This window comes from Cucurbita moschata, unplaced genomic scaffold (genome assembly GCF_002738365.1).
Source record: "Cucurbita moschata cultivar Rifu unplaced genomic scaffold, Cmos_1.0 Cmo_Scf00033, whole genome shotgun sequence".
Lineage (NCBI taxonomy): Eukaryota > Viridiplantae > Streptophyta > Magnoliopsida > Cucurbitales > Cucurbitaceae > Cucurbita > Cucurbita moschata.
In genome coordinates, this window is record NW_019268549.1 from 1029763 (window position 1) to 1053663 (window position 23901).

General features: G+C 37.0%; 1 protein-coding gene, 1 long non-coding RNA gene and 1 pseudogene across 2 annotated transcripts; all 3 read right to left on the minus strand.

Annotated features, from left to right (window-relative positions):
• Positions 1 to 1204: 1204 nt before the first annotated feature.
• LOC111430390 lies at positions 1205 to 1830 on the minus strand. The gene is made up of 2 exons (XR_002708322.1): positions 1762 to 1830; positions 1205 to 1607 (listed from the first exon to the last, which is right to left on the minus strand). It is a non-coding gene; the product is annotated as an uncharacterized LOC111430390 (long non-coding RNA).
• A 7952-nt stretch (positions 1831 to 9782) lies between these two features.
• LOC111430241 lies at positions 9783 to 10911 on the minus strand (annotated as a pseudogene).
• Positions 10912 to 11353: 442 nt separating this feature from the next.
• On the minus strand, positions 11354 to 12097 carry LOC111430242. The gene has a single exon (XM_023066407.1). It carries the CDS (start codon positions 12095 to 12097, stop codon positions 11354 to 11356), a length of 744 nt encoding a protein of 247 aa, XP_022922175.1.
• Positions 12098 to 23901: the final 11804 nt, after the last annotated feature.

Genomic DNA, 23901 nt, shown 5'->3' on the forward strand with positions numbered 1-23901 from the left:
GCTTAACTCCAAAGTTTGACCATGTGGTGGCTACCATAGAAGAAGCTAAGGATCTATCCATATCTCCGTTGATGAACTGATGGGCTCGCTTCAAGCTCATGAGGCAAGAATCAATAGAGCATCAGAAAGGAACGAGGAAAAGGCACTACAAGTGAAGGAGACAACCAACAACGAAAACAACGAAAGAGAAAATATTCATTTAGCAGGTAAAAGTCGTGGAAGAGGAGGATTTCGCAGCTTCCATGGTGGTCGTGATAACAGGGGTAGATGGAGAAGTGATGGACAGAGACAATTCAATGAACAAAGGAATGTCATACGATGTTACCATTGCAGAAGGTATGGGCACACAAAATCTGATTGTTGGTATAAAAATCAACAAATGAATTTTGCAGCAGAGAATGAAGAAGAAGATGAAAAGCTGTTTATGGCATGCATGGATACTAATCCGAAAAAAGATGATTTATGGTTTGTTGATAGCAGATGCTCGAAGCATATGACAGGCACCAAATCCTTATTCAAAGAGCTTGATAAGATGCAAAAAATTAAGGTGCAACTTGGAAATACAAAAGAGATTCAAGTTGAAGAAAAAGATACAGTGAAAGTCGAAACCAGTCATGGTAAGATAAAACAATTAGATAATGTTCAATGTGTACCTGATTTAGAGTACAATTTATTGAGTGTTGGACAATTGATAACCAGAGGACATTGTGTTCTATTTGATGACAACACACGTGTCATTACACATAAGAAATCAGACCATAAAGTTCAAATTGTAATGACTTCAAATAAGATGTTTCCACTGGATATTTCTAACATGGAGGATTTCGCTCTTACTGCTAGCACGAAAGATGACTCAACATTATGGCATATCAGATATGGACATCTTCATATGAACGGACTTAAAATACTCAGGGATAAAGGTATGGTTTTTGAATTATCAAGAATTGATTCAACTAATTTGTGTGAAGGATGCATTTATGGCAAGCAGACTAGGAAGTCTTTTCCTGTTGGAAAAGCTAAAAGAGCTTCACATTATCTAGAACTAATTCATACTGATTTATGTGGGCCAATGCAAACAAAGTTCTTGGGCGGGAGTATACACTTTTTACTATTCATTGATGACTATAGTCGCATGAGCTGGATTTACTTCCTACAACATAAGTCATAAACTTTTCAGAAGTTCCAGATTTTTAAAGCTATGGTGGAGAACCAAAGTGGCTGTCACATTAAAGTTCTTCGCACAGACAGAGGTGGTGAGTTCATATCTAAAGAGTTCAATCTCTTTTGTGAAGAAGAGGGCATCCAAAGGGAATTAACAGCTCTCTACACTCCATAACAAAATGGAATCGCTGAACGAAAAAATCGAACTACTGTGGAGATGGCAAGAAGTATGTTACAAGCAAGGAGACTTCCAAACCAATTTTGGGCAGAAGCCGTAGCAACATCTGTTTATCTATTAAACATCTTACCAACAAAGGCGGTTATGAATCGAACTCCTTATGAAGCATAACATGGAAGAAAACCATCTGTAAGTCATTTACGAATCTTTGGTTGTGTTGCTTATGCTTTGAAACATCCTCAAATTCGTCAAAAGCTTGATGAAAAATCTGAAAAATGCATTTTCATTGGCTATTGTACTCAATCAAAGACGTATAAATTATACAACCCCATCAGTGAAAAGATTTTAGTTAAAAGGGATGTAATATTTAATGAAAACGTGAGTTGGGATTGGAGTAAAGAACAGGAGCATCAAAAAATTACAGTTGAAGTTTCCCCAAATGAAGAGACAAGGGACAACTCCAGTGCATCTCCCAGTGCATCCACAACAAAACAAAGTGTGTCAAATTCATCATCTTTAGCATCACTGAACAACAATTCTTCTCTTGAAGAACTTTTAGATGAGACACCTCCAAGGAAGTATAAATCTTTAGCTGACATATATGCATCATGTCAATTTGCTCTTACTGTTTCAGACCCTATGAATTATAAAGAAGCAATTGAAAAAAAAGACGGGAAGAAAGCTATGGCAGTAGAGATGCAGTCTGATAAGAAAGATGGAACATGGGATATGGTTGACCTACCATACGAAAAGTTTTATGGAGATTTACAAGAAGAGGTTTATATAACACCGCCAGAGGGATTCATAAAGGAAGACAAAGAAACAAAGATATACAAGCTGAGACAGACATTGTACGGGTTAAAGCAGACATACTTACGAAGGCCATCTGCAACTTTGAATGAAGGGGGAGTGTTGAGAATTCAAGTAAAGATATGATTTAAAGTAGTTGAGATATGATTCAAATATTTAAACTACCAAGATTTTAGGAGGTTGTTAATAGATTTAAATTTATCTAAATTTCCATGATTTACTATTTCTAGTCAATAATACGGTAATTGTGTAACCCTCGCATCGAGTCAGTAGACAATAATGAAGCACTGCAACATTCATCTATTTTATCTATTCCTATCTCTTTCACTATCCCTTCTCCCAACACTCTTCTCCCAGAAATTCTACCAAATTTATGTTGTCACCCTAACAAAACCCACCTCTTCAAAGTTACAATTGTGGGCTTTACTCTCGAAGTCACGAAGCCATGTTTCTCGATCATTAGCAGCAGAGCATTCAACGTCTCAAAATCCCTCTCCAGCTTCTTCAAGCTCCATGGAACCCTTAAACTATTCAACTAGGGGAAGATTTGCCGGTGTGATGAATCATACAGGCTTCTCAGAAGTGTAAAGGAAAGAAATGTTTTAAAGAAACTGGCGATGTTCAACGGCACAACAATTTATCCCCGACTTCCATCGCCCTATTTTCCATTATATGTATAGAAACTACCGGAACGTTGCAACACTATATATATCAAACATCAAAACAAACGTGAGCGCAAGTGCCTTTTGGCTTGAAGGAGATATATATAATGTTGAGATGTTTCATGTAGCATCTAAATACTTCTGATATTTGGAGATGCTTCTTTCCACTTTTTACTACAACATCACAACCTTCATTCCAGCGCGTCACACTCTTTCCTCGGCTCATCCAATTGGTTTGAGTTTAAGTTTAAATTGATAATAACATGTATGTGTAGCATGTAGAGAAGGGTGGTTGTCCATTCAAGTCACCGTTGGATGATGAAAGTCCCACGTCCGCTAATTTAAGGAATGATCATGAGTTTATAAACAAAGCCATGAGCGCTTATGCTCAAAGTGGACAATATCATACCATTGTGGAGAGTCGTGTTCGTCTAACATAGTATCAGAGTCAAGTCTCCTCAATGACTAAGACTCCAAAGGAATCGAGCCTCTCGTGTTCGTCTAACAGTCACAAATCAATACTCTCTTCATTAAAAAAAAAAAAATGTCAAAGTCGTCCGAGGACGTGGAAATTCCAATGACCGCTGGAATTTCCGTGCTCCACACAACGACGCACTCCTCGGATCGCCAAGCAACCTTCAGCCAACACCCCCAGACTTCTCCGAGCACCTGCAACAATTTTCCGATGGATCTGGATTTGGGTCGGATTTGGGTTGGATTTGAATCGGATCCAACGCGGACTTCGACCCAGTCTAGCGGCAGCGACCCGTACACGTGACCCGCAACATGCCTGCAACCCGCGTCGCCAGTCCAACCTCCAACCCGAGGCCCAAACCTATCTCGGCCCAGTAGCCCAACCTGCAGCCCACGCAACCCGCAGCCCAGCCTACAACCGAGACACGTCTGCAGCGCCTTGACCCGGTGCGACCTGCGAGCTGATCCGAACCGCGCCTCGACCCGAGACGCCTACACACAAAGTAAACCATTCCTGGCCTGCCGCATGTCGACCCGCGGCGCAAACAGCCCTTCGACTTAGTCGGCTTAGACGGCTTGGCTCGGCTTCCGGCGGCTCCTCGGCTTATTCGGCTCGAGTTTTCTTTTTAAGGTCATTTTCAACCATTTCAGCCCTCCCGAACCTGCTTTCAGTCCCGATTAAGATAATTGGTGCCGTTTTAGTGCTTTATTTTACCTATGTCAGTTGGATTAATTTTATTTTGTGAAATACTAACAAAAAGTGATGAACGTATGATAGAAAACAAATCCTGGCAACATTTGGAGCAGCTCTCAAGGAACGAGAGCTAACGTATAATAATTAGGGAGAACGCCGACTAAGGCCAACCAAGTAAGTTGCTTACTATAGGATAAACTGATGTGTTGTATGACGATATATGATGACTTGTGATGACGTACATGAACTTCTTGATGTATGATGTATGAGTTGTATCGTATGATGTCGTACGTAAATTATATGATGATGTATGACGATGTTTGATGTGCTTGATGCATGTAATGGCATTATGATGACTATGATGTTTTGCATGACGTTTACATGAATATGATGATGTTTTCCATATTAAGCATGTTGTATGATGATGAATATCATGTTGCATCATGTCGAGAGATCGACCTAGAACACTACCCTAAGAGCATGAATAACAATACTAATATAAATATCTAATGAGCATGTATTACTAAACGTAATATAGAGATGAGACTAGGGTTGTGTCGGAAAGATGTTTAAGATGAGAACTAGAGGGATCTCATGCATGTTGTGTGTACATAAACATTGTGATACTTTCTCTTTATGAAGATGAGTGCGGACGCGCACAGTATGATGATAATAGTGATCATGTTGAGCATGATACTCAAGTGTCTACTGACCTTCGGACTCGCTAAGGACAACTAACTCAACGATGATGGGTCCAGAGGGGTGCGACACGCTTGGAGATTTACACTTGCACGTGTGGATCGTGTGTATGGAAGTATTGCACATCCATAACTAGTCCGGACTGGAGGCCACCCCCAATATGAGATAAAGATAGGTTTCTAGAGCATATTTGCATGTGTTTGCATTTAGCATGTCCCCAGTAGTGGGTCACTTACTAAGTATTCTTCAAAATACTCAACTTGTGCTACATCATTTTTCAGGTAAAGGCAAGACATCTATTTATGGATGATGGCGAAATCGCGAGCAGAGACCATGACACATACATAGGTAGATGCATATTTAAATTCCTAATCTTAAGTTAGAATAAGTTGTCTTGTATTTTAAGTTATTTTTATTTATTTCGTATTTGTTTTAATTATTTTTCAGTGTTATGTGTTAGAATACGTGAGACCATGACAGTGTTTTTAAAGTTGAAGATGTTTTTAATTTGTTCAAAATTTATGTTATTTTACGATGTCGTTTTAAAGAGTATATTCCATGTATGAGCTAAGCAAGAGATTTAAGTACAAATTTAGGTCGCCCTGTTGTGATGGTTGAATGAGTGATCAAATTCCCAACATATTTACCAAAACATTAAGTTAGAATGCCTTTCTAAAGAAGAATAAAGAATTTGAAATGTGTAGGTCGGTTATTTAGTAAATAGTAGAATTAGTATAAAATATTAGTTTTCTTTTCCAAAAAAAATAAATGAAAGTTCAACTATGTCTCCTTCACTAATATATATATATATATATATATGGTAAACAGGAGGATGATTCTTTCCAGACTCAACAAATGAGATTAAGCGAAGCGAATGAACCTTATACGATATTCCCTTCCCTCTTCTCCTATTTACCTTATGAATGAAATCCGGAACCCCTATTACCTGACCGTAACCTTTGACTGATTGAACAGGTGGTCGAGGCGAGATATTAAGAATAAGAAGAAAGAAGAAGGACGTATACCATAAGTAATGAATAGACTTGTCTCACGTTAGGTAATAGAGTCATTGTTAGATCTCACAGTTTTATAAGACTCATTGAGCTTCATGAGTAGTTGTATCAACTTGTCTCTTTCTCGTTGATCAACATGTATTTGACGTTGATTATAGGTAATGGTGTGCGGTGCACTTCCAATTCATCTAGAGTGCTTTGAACTTGGTGAAATATGCTGACAGTGTCATGGTTCCTCTGACATTATTGTTATAGACTTTTTTATCTAAAAAATTGCTGGAGCATTCTTTTGTGAGAATTGATCGTGAAGATCAGCCCACACTTGATGACCTGTCTTGACGTGAATAATACATTCAGCGATATCTGCTTCAATTGAATGAGTAAACCAAGATAATATCATGTTGTTGCACTGATTCCAAAGTTCAAATTCTTTTGAATTTACATCTTGAGATGGTTCTTCGATTGTGCCATCAATAAAGCCAATTTTCTTTTTGGCAATAACAGAATGCATAACCGATTTACTATAGGATTGGTAATTTATCCCATTTAGTTTGATTGAAACGAGTTTGATGAATATAATAAAGATGCGCAAAATCAACATCCGAAGTTTTGAAACTGGATTTGGGTGATTCTGCATTAAAAGAAATAAAGGAAATTTTGATATTTAAGAACACCAAGAACATGCTCTGATGCTATGCTAAGAATAAGAAACAAAAGTGAGATCCGAAGTGTGATTTTCATTCATGATCACAACATTTAAATAAAATACAAGTTATCAACTAACTCCTAAGAATAAGAGAAGATATACTATCAACTACTAAATTATGATAAGATAAAATATACTACCAACCAATTCCTAAAAAATAAGGGAAAAAATTCTAACAAGTACATCTATATAATATTCAACAACCCACTTTATATCTTAAATCAAATTTCATAATAGCATGTCACACAAGTTTGTTGCAAGCTTCGATTTGATGACGTAACAACTTGAGAAAGGAAGATGAACACGAGAATGTTCTATACTGGCAACTGGAAATAAACAATTTTCGGAGATGAAAGCTTTTAAAGAAGTAATAATTTGTAGCACCTGAGTCGTAACGAGAATTAATTTTTCGATTTTTGTGGAGAAATCAACGAAACTCCATTAGAGCTATCTTAGTTCCTGCACCCAATGTTTCTCGAAGCCTATATAGTCGATTACAACGCCAAATCTTCCTCCAATCGAATAGTTTAAGGGTTCCAATTGGCATGGCCATGGAGGTTGAAGGGCTGGAGAGGAATTTTGAGCGTTCAATGCTGCTGCTAATGTCAAGAACCAAGGCTTCGTGACTTCGAGAGTAAACCCCACAACATTGCTTTCGGCTATCTCATCGGGGAGAGGTGTTTTTTCTTTGCTGCTAGAGTTGTCCCATCGACCCAAAAATTGTTAAAAGAGTGAGGTTGTTTTTATAGAATTTATTTCGATAAACTTTTTCGTTAGAGTTTATTGCCAACTTAGGAGTAAATAATAGTATTAGGCAAGGACAATTCATTTCTAGGCCAAATTATACGTAATAAAAGGTTGGAATGAAAATTTATTTGCAATGTATCATTACATTATATTAATAATATTAAAGTGCCTAAAAAATGCACGACCCTAGTTTAAATGATAGGCCTAATTCATGTTACACGTGTTTGCATTCCATGAGCTCAATAGTGGGGTCGGTTACCAAGTATTTTTTAAAATACTCAACTCATATATTACTCTTATATTTCAGGTAAAGGCAAGACACTCATGTATGGATGATGGTGGCATTGCGTTGAAGACTATGGAACTTATGTTAGGGTAGTTGCATTTTATTTTCGTAAGCCTAATTCATGTTACATGTGTTTGCATTCCATGAGCTCAATAGTGGGGTCGGTTACCAAGTATTTTTTAAAATACTCAAGTCATATATTACTCTTATATTTCAGGTAAAGGCAAGACACTCATGTGTGGATGATGGTGGCATTGCGTTGAAGACTATGGAATTTATGTTAGGGTAGTTGCATTTTATTTTCGTAGATCTTAGGTTAGATTAGGACATCGTTTTCAATCTTCTCCTTGATTTATTTATATTTCACATTGATTATTTTATTGTTTTTCTTAAAAACGGTTAACACAAACAAACATATAAGCCGAATGATTTTAAGCCAATGTTTTCACATAAAAAGGTTAGGTCAGTGGGAAGCTTTTAGAAACTATGAAAAAGAATGAAATTGCCAAAATTGATTGAAATTTAGAATATTTATATTAAATTAAAAAAAAAAAAATAGAGCCAAATCTTGTCTTTCCTCACAAGCTTGTGGCCACGCTGTTAACCGACTCTTGCATCCTTCTACACTAAGTCAAAAGGGATTGCCCACTGTGGGTGATTGCCCAGACGGGCATGCAATCAACCATTAACGTCCTTTGCATTCTTGGCCATATACATTTTAAGCATGCGGCGGTCAGGTCCCTCAACGTCACGTGGACAACACAAAATTCTACAAATGTGGGCTATGGATGGCAGAAAGAAGATATATAGATGCCCATAAACTCAAATGCAGCGTATAGGAGGAGGCCTTGGAAGTGGAAGTTTTATGAAGTACTAGTCACAATTTATTTGTTCGTGCATGATAGTGGTAAATTACAGAGATTTGTTAAATGTACAAAAAATGATCGTTATTTATTCATAGGGTTTAATGTTTTTTATACAACAAAAAAAAAAAAAAGACGAAAAAAGGACACGACTCAACTGACTCCACTGCTAACAAAAAAAAAAAAATAGGTAACAGAAATTTGCTACCTCACCACTTCCTCCCTTGAACTGAACTCGATCAAGAGTTTAGTTCATAGCACGCTTCTCTGATCCTTTGAAATGATGTCATCTTCAAAGGCTTTGTCATTATGTCGGCCGGTTGCTCCTCACAATAGACCAATTTAATTACACCTTCCTTTGTCAATTCTCTGAGAAAATGGTATCGAACCCTTATGTGCTTTGACTTTCCATGCATGACTGCATTTTTGATAACTTGATAGGCACATGTAGCTACTACTACATACTCTGCTTTAGTAGTTGACAACGTGACGATTGGTTGCTTCCTTGAGGACCATACCACAACTCCTCCACTCATTAAGAAAACATAGCCTGAAATGCTCCTACTGTCATCCACATCTCCTGCATAGTTACTGTCAGTGTAGCCTAAGAGTTCACTCTTCCCTTCAAGTTGATACCATATCCCAAATTCCAGAGTTTCCACAAACATCAAGTCAGGTCGTGTGGCTGTGAGATACATTAAGCTGCCCACCATTTGCTTATATAGCGTTGAATCGACCTTCACACCAGCTTCATCTCGGCCAATCTACTGTTCAGGGACTATCGGATTGCAAACGGAGTTGTAATTTTGCATCCCAAACCTCTCGATCAACTCAGCAACATATTTTCTTTGACATATAAAGATGTCATCAGCCTTCTGCATCACTTCAATGCCAAGAAAATATCTCATCTTTTCCAAATCAGTCATGTCGAATTCATCCATGATGGAGCGCTTAAACTCATTCAACAACTTCTTATCATTACTAATGAACAATAGATCATCAACATAAATGCTCACAATTAGAATTTTACCTCCCTTTTATTTGATGAATAATGTTTGTTCACTAGAGCTACTTACAAAACCTTCCTTGACGATATAAGTCTCAATGCGACTGAACCAAGCTCTAGGCACTTGTTTTAGTCTGTCAAGAGCCTTTTGCAGCTTATAAACCATGTCCTTCTTCCCTGCTACTTTATAACCTTGTGGTTGTTCAACAAATACATCTTCCTTCACCTCACCAAATAGAAAAGCAGATTTGACATCGAGCTGATAGATTTCCTATCCCTTTTGTGCAGCTACAACAATGATCATTCTCACTGTATCCATTCGAGCCACTGGTGCGAATACCTCTGTTTAATCTACTCCGTACTCTTGAACATACCCTTTTACAACCAGCCGAACTTTGAACTTGTTTACCTCTCCAAGTTCATTTAATTTGGTCTTGTAAATCCACTTAACCCCAATAGCCTTGGCTCCAACGGGAAGTGCAGTCAGCGACCACGTGTGGTTCCACTCGATGGACTGTATCTCAGCATCCATCGCTTGTTTTCATTTCTGAAGTCCTGCGACTTCTTGAATATCCTTTGAATATTCTTCTCATGCAATAAATTTAATACAATCAATGATTGATTTTTTCTAAGTGCAAGCTCTGTCATGTTGTAGAGATGCTTTTGCTGTTTAAACAAACTACAAAGTTCTTTGCCCTCCATATCTTGCGTAGAGCTAGGTGTGCTCTTGAGCTCATCAACATCATTAGTTTCCATCCTGTCATGTTCCACCCCTCATTTTCTGAGAGATATCTATCAGGGACAAAAAAATCCATCTTCACCGTCGTCATCATCCTCCGCTTTTGCACAACCTTCCTCTTCTAAGTTTTCTTCATCATCCTTATCACAATCTGAGAGGCTTTCACCAGGATCCTCCTCTTCCCATTCTTCATCACTGTCAACATCATAATCCAAATCTGGGTCCTTCCTAAATGGATGGCGTGGTCCAACAACATGACTCTTTGTAGACCAAATGCCATAAAAAGCATGCCTATAGCTCTTTGAAAACTGCAACAACTGCTTCCCCTTCCCCCTGTTCAACTTACTGACATGAGGCAAACTGCTGCAGAACTCTGTGGCTGGTTCTATCATCTAATATTTGTTCTTCCCAACCATCTACCAGCCTCTCCTCACCCAATTCACCATCATTAGCAAATTCTCTACCATTTGACAGTTTAAGTTCCTTAAATAGATCACACTTTGGCTTCGGCTTCTGACGAATGCCCCAGTGATTCTTTTCTCTTGAACGAACTGAATGACCTATGAAGCGCCAAGAAGATAAATGCAGCTTACGAATATCAACCTAATTGATCGCATTGCTTGAAGAAAAAGTGCAGTCCATGAACTTCGTACAAGCCTCCCGCATGTTTTCACTCTGTTTACTCAATGGAACTGATGCAGTCAATTCAGTAGTTGGATAATGACATGATGGACTAGGTTTGGCTTTCTTAAGGAAACGCTCCATTATGGATGCTTGCTTTAGTACAGAAAGTCTCTTTTTTTATTCAGCTTATTCCCGCTGTCTGCGACGTTGATCTCTTTCGGTGTCCTCTTCGTACTTCTTAAGTTGTTTTTTTTATTTCAATCTCTTCCTCCTCCCTTTTGTTATTTGATTTATTTGATTCACCCGGCACGATAAACATCCTATTAGCACTCATAACAGATTCCGCTATTTTACCTCTTGAGGGATGAAAAATGCTACATGTATTTTGATCTCCTCCTTTAAATAGCACGTCTAAATCCCTTTCTTGAAGTTATCTAACACTAAGCAGGTTGTTCTTCAATTCCAGAATATAATACACATCGTTGATCACATAGCTTATTCCCTTAAGTATTATTTTCACTACTTCTTTCCCACCAACCATCAGTTTGTGATTGTTCCCAAGCTTGACATTATGTGTGAAGCTAGTGTCCAAGCTTGAGAACATACCTCTTTCTCCACACATATGGTTTGAACACCCAGAATCCACGAACCACACATCTCCTCTTTTAGTGCCTTGAAGCTCCTCCACATGTCATGAGAATAACTTCATCCTTTTCTTCGATCTCTGCAAAATGTGCTCCATTGTACCCAATTGGACATTCATATTGGAAATGTCCAAGTTGTAACACTTGCTTGTTGCTTTGTTGAATGAGCGTCCTCTGCCCCTGCCTCGACCTCTGTATGATCCTCTACCTCTGCCTCTGACATTGAGAGCTTGATCACCTTCTTCATGACTGATCTTTTTGAATTTCTTTTCATGTACGGATAGAGAGCTTTGTAGTTCGTCAATCATCATCTTTCCTATGTCTTTTGACTCCTCGATGACCACCACCATATATGTGAATTTGTTAATCAGAGTTCGAAGTATTTTCTCAACAATCTTTGAATCTAACATGTCTTCTCCGTTGCTACTCATCTTGTTGGAGACAGTCATTACTCTTCCAAAATAATCATCGATGTTTTCTTCGCTCTTCATTTCAAGAACCTCAAAATCTCTTCTTAAAGTTTGGAGAAGAGACCGCTTCACCTTTTCGTTGCCTCCGAACTTTTTCTTCATCGAATCCCAAATGTTCTTGGATATTTTGCAATTCAAGATCTTTTCAAACACAACCCGATCAATTGCTTGGAACAGGTAGTGCTTCACTTGATGGTCCTTCGTCTTGAACTCCTCAAGATTCCTTTTCTGTGCTGCAGTCACTTCGATTCCCTCTACCGGTTTGGTGTAACCCTCTTCCACTAGACTCCACAAATCCTTGGCACGCAAGAGGTTTTCCATCAGTTCATTCCAATGGTCATACTGACCATCAAACTATGGAATCTTGGTGAGTGTTTTGTCGTTGTTCATTTTCTCTCTTGGATCAGTTTGTTTTGCTTTAGTTCTAATACCAAATGATAGCGGTAAATTACATAGACTTGTCAAATGTACCAAAAATGTTCATTCTTTATTCACAGGTCCAATGCCTTATAGAAAAAAAATATATGAAATGCAGAAAAGACGAAAAAGGACACGACTCAACTGATTCCACTAATAACAAGAAAAAAATAGCTAACAGAAATTTGCTACCTCAACCGCGTATAGTCATGATTTACCATTCACATTCTTTTCTTCTCCACTAGTTTGAGTTGTGCGAATGTACGTGTGCCTATAATCAGATTTAGGGAGTATCATACTAATGCTCGTCTATCGTTTCTATATGCAAAGTGCATGAGTTGTGTGCAGAGAAGTATTGCATATTCAATTATACCCGAAAAGAAATGGAGCTCAAGGATAATTAGGTTTTAGGTTCCACTAACCATGGTCGTGTTGCAAAGAATTAGATATATACTTGCCTATTTTATTTTAATCTTTATAAAAATAAATAAAGAAAGAATTTTATATAGAAATTAGAAAATTCAGATAGATTTTGAAACGTGGATGGGAGTTTTACAGTTTAATAACTAAAAAAATAAATAAAAATTAAGAAGACAACGTGTCACTAAATGGCGGCGGAGAGTTTCTTGCCAGACAAGAAACCAAGTGGAAATACGTCAGCGTGAACACGCCATCCCTTGGCCAACCAAATTCCAATATTCCTCCCTTTTTTTTGGATGGTGTAAGCAGTGATGGGTTTGAGACTACGAGTAGATTTTTCATTTAGACTTTGAATGAGAAGGAAGTGATGAATATTTTTTCATTGGGACTAAGGATGAGATTATATTTACGGTCTCCATCTTCGTCTCCATCCAAATTCTTGCTCGTTTAGTCTAATAAAAATATATTTTCAATGCATATAAAATATATATATATACTAAAAAAATAAATATATAACTAAAATGTAACTTTAATTTGATAGCTTTTCTTTTAATTTTTAAAAATATGTTACAGTATTATAGAAGATAATTATAAAATAGATTGATTTAATAGAAATTTTTACCAATTTTTTAACAAAAGACGGTATTGAAAAATGAGAAAGTTTAAAATAACTATTTTTTTTAAAAAAATAATAATTCACAGAGATAATGAAATAGATGGCAAAGATGAGAATATGAAAGATTTCTCGGTACCAGCCGCAGTTTGTGGAAATCTCTAGGAGTAGTGGGAAGGGAGAAACATTGGCGTTTAAAAATAAGTAGTACGTGAATTGTTAATTAAATAAAGCGGTGGTTTTTTATTATATAATATTTTATTTTTCTTTATCCACAAATCAATGGGATTAGGTTTCATCGTCAAATGATTAGACAGCCTTCCCGCTCCCGCCCCGCCTCATAGACTTGTTGACGGAGGGACATTGGCCTTTGGAAGGCTGTCTTAACGAGATTATAAAATATTTCTCCATTATTAAAATAAAATATTATATAATGAGCTTAACGAGATTATATAAAATATTATATAATATTTTACTAAAGGAGGGACATTGGCCTTTGGAAGAGCTTTGCGCCAGTTGCTAATTACATAAATCTGTATTTTTTTATTATAGGATTTTTATTATTCTTTATCCACAAGTCAATGAGATTATGCTGACTTTTGCCCCAATTTCATTCTCAATTCATTAGTTGATTATTTTTAACTATAATCTACACACTTTTAATCTTAAGAATATTAATATTAATAGAATAATCAAATACCACTCGATCCTAATTTTGAGAGAGTTACGAATTTTTTGAATATGTGAACTTGTCATTTGATCTGTATGAGTGTGAGTGGCTGTCGTAGACAATTCCATAAGCAAAGATGAGGTGAAATATCAAGATATGATATTTGGATAATATATTTTAATAATTAGTTATGGAGTATATTCCTAAATATCCTTAATATTTTTTTCTTTATTTGTTGGGATGTTAGTAGTATATTTTAAGTTAAGATTTGATTAGCAGTATATTTTATCTTATTTACAGCTAGATATATATTTTCCCCCAATTTTAGAGATTAGTTGATAGTTTGTATCCTATTTCAACGTTTTAAACTTGAATAAGATCATACTTTCCATCCCAATTCTATTTCTATTTCTCAAATTCTATTTCTATTTCTTATTCTTAACATGAAAGATCAAATGCACTCCCTCCCATGTCTGAAAAATATAAAAAAAAGTTCCAATATCACACATCGAACATGTAATTTTAAAATGTTATTTGTATTTATTATATATGATTTTATTACATAAACCAACAACAAAAAGAACAAGAGTATGAAATAGGTATAGATAGCACACGTACAATAACTTAATATCAAACTTTTATGCAAGTAACAAGAGACGTAGAGGTTGTACTGGGGAGTTCAAGGGCAGAGCGCAGCCTTGCAGGCGTATAGTTCTAAAGAAGCAACGCCAATCAAAGCACAAAAGATGGTGTACACGTAAACTTTCCTCTCCCAAGGCCTCCTCCTAAATGCTGAGGTCGAGTTTATGAGCATCAATTCCTCCTCAAGCGACAACCCATGGCTGGCCTCATCTCCGGCCTCCATTAAAGAAGCTTTGGTGTCAGCTTGTTCTTCTTTGATTGCCAAGAGATGTCGGCAAAGTTGAGCATGTTTTTGGAGAATGAGATGGAGTTGATTTTCGTGGCGGTAGAGCATGAGAGCAGCGTCGAAAAAAAGTAGCACGTAAACGAAGCTGCATGAACAACTCAAAGCAAGAATAACCCACCAGTTTCCATTGCAGCTGAGGGTAGAAATGGTGGAAGGAAACGTCTTCTTGGAGATACCGAAGAAGAACACACGTTCCCAAACGAAATAAGCGACAATGATGGTGTGTAATTTGGTGTCATAGTAATTCACTTTGGCTTCTACCTTCTCCCCCATGCCTTGCACTTCTTCCATCATCTTCTTCAATTCTTCCACTTCCATTTCTCTTCTAAAGGTTGGATATAACTCACTGTGGAAATATGCCAAAATAAACAACTTAAGCATAAAAAACTGTTTGAAGAGAGAGATCTTTGAACAGGAGAACCTTGAGGCCCTTTAATTCTGTTTTGTTGTTGTGAGAAGAATATACCTCTAGGGGTAGGGGTATTTATAGGGGAGAAGTCACTAACAAATTTTTTAAATTTTCCACACAAATAAGGACAATTCTACTTTGACAAGAGATTAATAATTTCTTTTAACTTATTCGAGTCAATAATATTATTAAATAATTATTCAAGCAACTCTAGCATACATGCAAATCTAACTCTGGTTAGTTTCTTCATGAGAATTTTGGCACGTTGCTTTCTAATTTCAATATTTTTTTTTTTTTTGTCCTTCTTGGTCCTCGATCAACTTTGTCTTATTCAGAAGAAATTTTAATTCTGCGCAATTTCTTCCACTGCTTTCTCCAAAAAAAATTCATCATCAGCACATGTACAAACTTCTTGTAACTTACTCTTTTTGCTTTTCAAACTTCTTTTTAGGTCTACCTCCGGGCTTCTTTGGTTGAGATGATTAGTTTTAAGTCTCATTTTTTTCTCTCTGGTGGCCTTGATCTAGGCCTACGTGGTTGAGATGACAAGTTTAATGAAACACACTATCATGTAGGTTGCTCTTCACTGATTATAATAACATTTGATTTCTTCTTGGCTATTCTTCAGTTCCTTTTTCTCCCGATCCATTGATTTCTTCTTTACTTTCTTGTTTTCAACGCCAATAGATACTTTTGGAAGATGTTGATGGTCTTTCAATAGTATCTTAGATATGTGGTTTCGTGACTGTTTTACCTTCATCAACAGAGTTTCGTTTCTATCATATATTTTGAGGAACGAGTCGACTATCTTCACTTTGCTACCTTATTCTGTCATTTAACCAAGGCTAATAATATTGCTCGTCGGATGTAATTCACCTTGGTGAATAGACATTGATCACGGTTCTTACACAGAAACAAAATAGATCCTTTGCCTTGGATCGGTACAATGATCTATCACAAAGCTTCACATTTCCAGTGAACTTCTCATCAAGCTCCTTGAACTTTGTTCGATCTTTGGTCACGTGGTTGCTCGCTTCGTTGTCTAGGTATCACATGCTAGTCTCCACTTGGTCTTTCTCCATCTATGAAGGGGTTTGTCATAATCTTCTCTTTATTGAGCATCAACATGTTGGGCATTTTCTCAGCCAACATCAATGTGGGCTCTTTATCATCAGTGAACATGAGGTTTGCCTCCACATCACACTCCTTGTTGCGGCACTCTGCCGCATCCCGTATTTTCCACAAGAGTAACACTTGATCATACTCTTGTCCTCCAAAAGTTGGCATTTTCATGGGTTTGTGAGGTATTGTCACGACCTGCCACCACATCTGAGGCCACATCCACGACCTTTTTTTTTCTTGTTATGGTTGCCATGTCCGCTCGAATCTAAAAAAGAAGAGTCAGTTGCATCATTCTTTTTCGTCTATACAAGCCACTCCTTGATATGAACCAAGAGACATCAATCATACAATATGCTTCAATGAAGATGTGAAGAAAAGATTGTCAAAATTATCAAAAGATGTTTCAATTCATGCTACATTGAAGAAGAATAAAGTTTGATTGTTGTAAATTTTGGGTGAGTTATAATTTAGAGTTATTGTATTTTAAGACTTTTTATTTAATTTCGGTTACATTTACATAATGGCTAATTATGGCTATAAAGTGTGAATGTTACGACTTTTGGAATGTCTTTAATAGTTTCATTTTGAGGCTATATAAAGCCATCTATGTTGTATTTGTAAGGCAGACTTAGAAGATATATCAAAAGAAGCACTTGTGATTTTCTTTAGCCAATGGCTAAGTTTCTTTGCAACTCTATGTAGTTTAGGTTGCATGTAGAATCATTCAAGCTCGACATGATCAATCTTGCTTGTGGAGTGATTCGAATCTCAAACAAGTGTTCTTGTCTTGAGATATTTGATCAACAAGAATCATTGAAGCTAGACATGATCGATCTTGCTTCTGGAGTGATTCGAATCTCAAACAAAATGTTCTTGTCTTGAGATATTCGATCAACAAGGTAATCCGAATCTTACTCCCCTTGTAGTAATTCCTTGTCTTATCACTCCTCATGTGTGAGCAAGAGATATTTCTCCTCCTCCTTGTCTTCGTAGCCATGAAATCTCTCCTCATGAACCTTAAGACAACCAACGACCTCCTCAATCGTCATGTTCTTGAGGTCGCCAAACTGTTCGATGAAGGTAACAATCTGCATGAATCTTAGGAGAACGGACCTCTTCCACCATGTCGCCTAATGAATGGATGCCGCTGACGATCGCGGTCAACTTCATGCCAAAGTTGTCTACTGACTCATTGTTTCTCATGCAGATAACCTCGAACTCACTCTTCAAGGTCTACACCTTTGCTTCCATGACACGTTTCACACCGACATGCATTGTTTGCAACGTCTCCGACGTGATATGAACCAAGAGACATCAATCATACAATATATTTAAATGAAGATGTGAAAAAAGAATGTTGTTGAAATTATCAAAAGATATTTCAATTCATGCCACTTTGAAGAAGAACGAAGCTTCATTATTATAAATTTTGGGTTAATTACAATTTAGAGTAATTTAGAGTGGTTGTATTTTATTAATATATTTAAGATTTTTTATTTACTTTAGGTTACATTTACGTAATAGTTAATTATGATCATAAAGTATGAATATTACAACTCTTGGAATACCATTAATAGTTTCATTTTTATGTTGTAATTGTAAGTAATTTGTACTTTCTTTTAGACAATGACTAAGTTTATTTACAATTTTATGTAGTTTAGGTTACATGCAGAATTATTCAAGCTAGAGACATGATCGTTCTTGTGAAGTGATTCGAATCTCAAACAAACATTTTTGTCTTGAGATATTCGATCAACAATGTAATCCGAATCTTACTTCTCTCGTAGTGATTTCCTTATCATTTGGTATGAGAGCTTTCCCTTGGCTAATTTCCCTAAGCTCTCACACCAAATGTATGGAAATCATTCCGGGAAAACTCTCATACCAAATGACAAGACAAGAAAATGGTATGATTTAAAAAAATATATATTTTGCTATATTTCTCCCCCTCTCTGACAAATGAAGGTACAATTAATAATTTAAAGATTAATACGAATGAAATAACGTTTATTAAGTGTGAAAATTCAATTAAATATTAATTTTAGCATATTACTATAAAAATCTCCAACATCATAAAACCAACCAACATCTTGACATTTCAAGATACCCAAAGGTCTAACCGATGGTTATAAAAAAGACAAGCATGCAAGAGAATTAATTAATTAATTAATTAAATGTCGAGCAACATATCGGTCGTTATTGCACATTAATTAATTGAGTAATTAGTAGCAATATATATATATATATAGTTACTCTATTTATTCAATTTAAACCGTTGACAACAAAATTTTTATGTATTTTTTTTCACAAATTTTGTCACTTTTCATATGCATACTACTAATATTTTTTTTAAAATATATATTTTTAGATAGATATGATGATAAGAAAGGGTTACTTATAGCTTAAACTATTTCTAACAAATTATCTAAAAAATTTGTCACATCTTCCTGTAAGTACAGTCAAAATCATGTCATTTTGCATCAGCATGAGCTGGATTAAGTTATTGAATACTCAATTTTATCCTATTATAAGCTTTGTTTATGTCTTGTAATTTGGAAGCATTTTTGGACTGAGAATAGGGTTAAGACGTTAACAGCTTAGATTTAAAAATATGAAATAAAAGAAGGATAATTAATTTGGCGTTTGAAGTGGGTTTGTTTTGATCTAATTTGTTTGCTAGACTTGACAAACAATGCTTTCGACTACCTATATTAGTCTTTCAAACACATGTTCTAAACAACTTTAAAAAAAACATAATTTACCGAAAATCAATTAAATCATCATCTACTTATTCTATATAAAAATGAGTGAATTTTCTGTCGTACGATTATATTCTTGAATACTTATTTAGAAAGGACCCCGACCAACTGATAAAATAAAAACATCGATTATCTCCTACAAATTAGTGAAATGAAAATAATATAGTTGTTTAAATACAAATGAGTGAAATGAAAATAATATAAATTTCGGGATAACAAATATTATATCAAAATAGGGGAGCACGATGAATGTGAGTCTCACTTTACATTTTTAAACTTTTGTGGTGCATTCTTAAAGCAAAATTTGGGGATTTGTAAGAAATAATTTTGAGTATTTCATGGTTAGTTTGGTTTTTCTTGATGGTATTCTAAGTTGACTACACAGGTAAAAATGATCTATTGTAATGTCCACGTCTCCCTGAGAAATTAAAATTTTGATTTTTTTTAAGTCAACTTTCGAGATTTGATTGGGAGCCTTAGACATGAATTGCAAGATAAGATAGAAAAGAAAAATGCTAAGAAAAATATAAAGAAAATAGTGAAAATTTGAGAAAATTGGTCAAAGACAACTCTTAGGGTTAAATTAGTCATTTTGACCCTCCTTGTCTAATTAGGGGTTTGGTTTAGCCCTAGTTAGATGGCTAATGAAGAATAAAAAGAGAGAGAAAGTAAAGGAAGAGAGAGGGAAAAAAAAAAAACCGGGTTGTCAGATGTGCCAATGGATCTCAACCACATTTGTGCCGCAGTTGGATCGTTAAATGTCCCCTTAAAAGTTCGAGGGTCACCCCTCTTGAAATTTCGTAGGTACTTAGCTTCCATGGTTGATGTAGAAGCATTTGTTTGCTAGTTGGTAGCCAGATTTTGTATCACCGCTTGCAATGCATCTATTAGGGTAGTTGTAGAGTTTGGTGCGGCTTGAGGTGTCGCTGGTGGCGGAAGAGGCTGCTCTACAGAATCCTCTCGGCCCCCAATACGTCCCCTTCCTCTTCCTCTACCCCTAAGCGGGGGTCGTTCCCTAAGACTTCCTCCTCGAGTTCTAGGTGGTATCTAAATTGTGCACGTCACTACTAAGTCACATACTTATCTAACAGATTCTATAAACATCCGTAGTTACGCAAGTCACTCATACATACAACTATAGTATTATCATAACCATCTGATTCGTACATGACATATCATAAATCATGCCAACATATAGCACATGTATATCATATCGTTCATTACAAAATACATATTCACCACTGCATGCATCATTTAACTAAGAAACTTTAATTCTTAAAAAGGCATACCTGACGGGGACAGTGCGTTTGCTGGAGGACCATGGAAGTACGTTAGGCCTATATCGTAAACCGGTCTACAAGATCTATAACCTAGAACTCTGATACCAATTGTAACGCCCCTAATTCTCTAGACCTAATTAATGACGTCATGTAACGATTCGAGTTTCTGAAGAAAAAAAAAGTAATAATAATAATAATAATAAAATAAATAATTAAATGGTCTCACCAAATCTCCCTGAAAATCACCGAATTTCTGTCTAGACATTTATCTAGACATTTATTGCCTAATAGAAACATTTCTATTATCTCTAAGTTTCCTTATTCTAAAACCCTAGAATACCTTGGAAATGTCTTGAGATTATTTTTTATATTCCTATGTCCGACATTTTCCATCCCTTGAAAACGATTTTCTCTCCAAACTTTTCTCGAACATTAGGGTTGCTATTTCAAAAAAAAGGATTCGAGTGGAAGTAAGATATAGACGTCGGGTCGGGATCGTCAAGATTGTGTCGAAGACGCTGAGTGACCGGCGGAAATAAGAAGTTGCGTTGGGAGTCGTCGGTGACAGAAAGGTGTCAGAATAGGTGAAGGTGTTGGCGCGTCGCCGGAATCGGGGAGGCAGAAATTAGGGTTTCGCTTTCTGGTGGGTAAGGAAGACGTGGGTTGCAATCGGCTCGGGGTGCCTTTAAACCAGCCCACAAACGAACGCAGGCCATGTGCGTTTCGGCCCAACACAGACGTGCGCCTTCAGTTCTGCTCTCGGCTCTGCACGCGTACTCTCGCCTCAATTTGGCAGGTACGTCGGCTCGGCTTCGTCAATTCCCGCGGCCTGGCTTGACGGCTTAGTCGGTCGGCTCGGCGCTCGGCTTATCAGCTCAGTATCACTATAATATATCGATTCCTAGGTTTTTGACCTTTCTGAAACTGTGTCTATTCTTATTTTTACCATTTGAGGTCAGTATGGTTCCTAACCGTCAAAGACACATTGTGCTTGGAGTTTATTTTAATAAATAGCATGAGATTTAGCTATGAAAGGTTTCTAAATTTTTATGTGGTTATTATAGGACGTAATTAACCGTTGGAATTAGCTTGTTGTGAGTGACTTCGGCCAAGGCCAAGGTAAGTGACCTTACTGTTGGAGTTAGCTGACTACGTGTTGTATGATGGTGTGTGCTCTGTGGCCCCTGCATGCACCATATTTTATGTGATATGACTTATATGATGTATGAATTATGTGACTGTTTACACTATGAAAAGTTATGGATTATGTTGACTGTTGGTTGTTGACGGTTTACGCTATGAAAAGTTATGAATTATGTTGACAGTTGACTACTTATGCTGTGAAAAGATTGTTGATCTGCTAATATTATATGCCATGAAAATGTTGGTCGATGCCATGAATACAAGTAGCATTATCGAATCATGTCATGAGATGCTTATGGAATTGGAATGTATTTTCATGTTATGTAATATGCCATGTAATGTAAGATATGTGACATGCCATGTAAGGTAAGAAATGTATATGTAATGTTAGCAATGCTTATGTAACGTCATGTTAGGTATGTTAAGGGATCTCATACATGTATGTATGTCACTTGTATCGGCCCTTTATGTTACGAAAGAATGAAATACGATATTTATGTTTCCCATGATATCATGCGGGCCCTTTTCTATTCTGTGGTGTCTGACTATATGTATTACGTTGTGCCCGACCAAGCCAGGCTCAGGGGTACATATACGAGCCTGCCTGGTGGGTCCATGTGCGCGTACATGGGCCATGTGTGAAGGAGTACCACACATCCAACCCTACCCCAGAATAGAAAAGCACCCAAGGCCATGTAAAATTTACGAAAAGTTAGGTCCCGCTCATATGTTGCATGTGTTTGCATTTCTAACCACAACAGTGGGGTGACTTACTGAGTATTTCATAAAATACTCAAGCCACGTGCTACTTACATTTTTCAAGTAAAGGCAAGGCGCCAATATACAGTTGACGGTGGAGCTGAGGACACCATGGAAGTGGACAAGGGGCATTTTCAGTAGTTTATGTTTACTTGACTGATTTAAGAAAATTAGGGGCGTTACACGTCACCCATACATACATAACTCATTAAGCGGAAGCTCATTTAACTTAAATCAGTCAAATAAACATAAACTACTAAAAATGCCCCTCGTCCACTTCCATGGTGTCCTCAGCTCCGCTGTCAACCGTACATTGGCGCCTTGCTTTTACCTGAAAAATGTAGGTAGCACGTGGTTTGAGTATTTTTATGAAATACGCAGTAAGTCACCCCATTGTTGAGATTAGAAATGCAAACACATGCAACATATGAGCGGGACCTAACTTTTCGTAAACTTTACCTGACTTTGGGGACTTTTCTATTCCGGGTAGGGTTGGATGTGTGGTACTCCTTCACACACGGCCCATGTACGCACACATGGACCACCAGATGTGCTCGTATACGTACCCCCTAGGTCTGGCTTGGTCGGGCTCAACATAATACACGTCGCCGGACACCACAAAACAGAAAAGGGCCCGCATGATATCATGGGGAACATAAATATCGTATTTCATTCTTTTGTAATATAAAGGGAAAGTATCCCGATGCAAGTGACATACATATATGCATGAGGTCTCTTAACATACCTAACATGGCGTTACCTAAGCATTGCTACCATCACATATACGTTTCTTACATTACATAGCATGTCACATAACTTACATTACATGACATATTACATAACATGAAAATACATTCCAATTTCATAAACATCTCATGACATGACTCGATAATACTACGTGTATCCATGACATCGATCAACATTGTCATGACATATAATACTAGCAGATCAACAATCTTTTCACAGGATAAACAGTCAACCGTCAACATCATCTATAACTTTTCATAGCATAAACAGTCAACAGTCAACATAATCCATAACTTTCCATAGTGTAAATAGTCACATAATCTATACATCATATAGTCATATCACATAAAATATGGTGCATGCAAGGGCCACAAGGCACACACTATCATACAACACATAATAAGCGAACTCTAACAGTAAGGTCACTTACCTCGATGGCCTTGGCCGAAGTCACTCACAACACGCTAATTCCAATGGTTAAATACGTTATATAATAACCACATGAAAACTTAGGAACCTTTTCTAACATATCCTAGCTAAATCTCATGCTATTTATCAAAATAAACTCCCAACACAATCTATCTTTGACAGTTAGGAACCATACTGACCTCAGATGGAAAAACTAAGGGCAGAAACGGCTTCAGAAGGGCCAAAAACCTAGGAATCAATATATTATAGAGGTACCGAGACGATAAGTCGAGCAACCAAGCCAACCAACTAAGCCGCCAAGCCGAATCGCGGGAATTGACGGAGCCGAGCCGATTTCATACACGTTCGAGTTGAGTCGCACTGTGTATGTGTGTGAAGCCGCTGGAGCTGTTGGGGTGTGCGTCTGTGGTATTAGGCTGCCAGAAACGC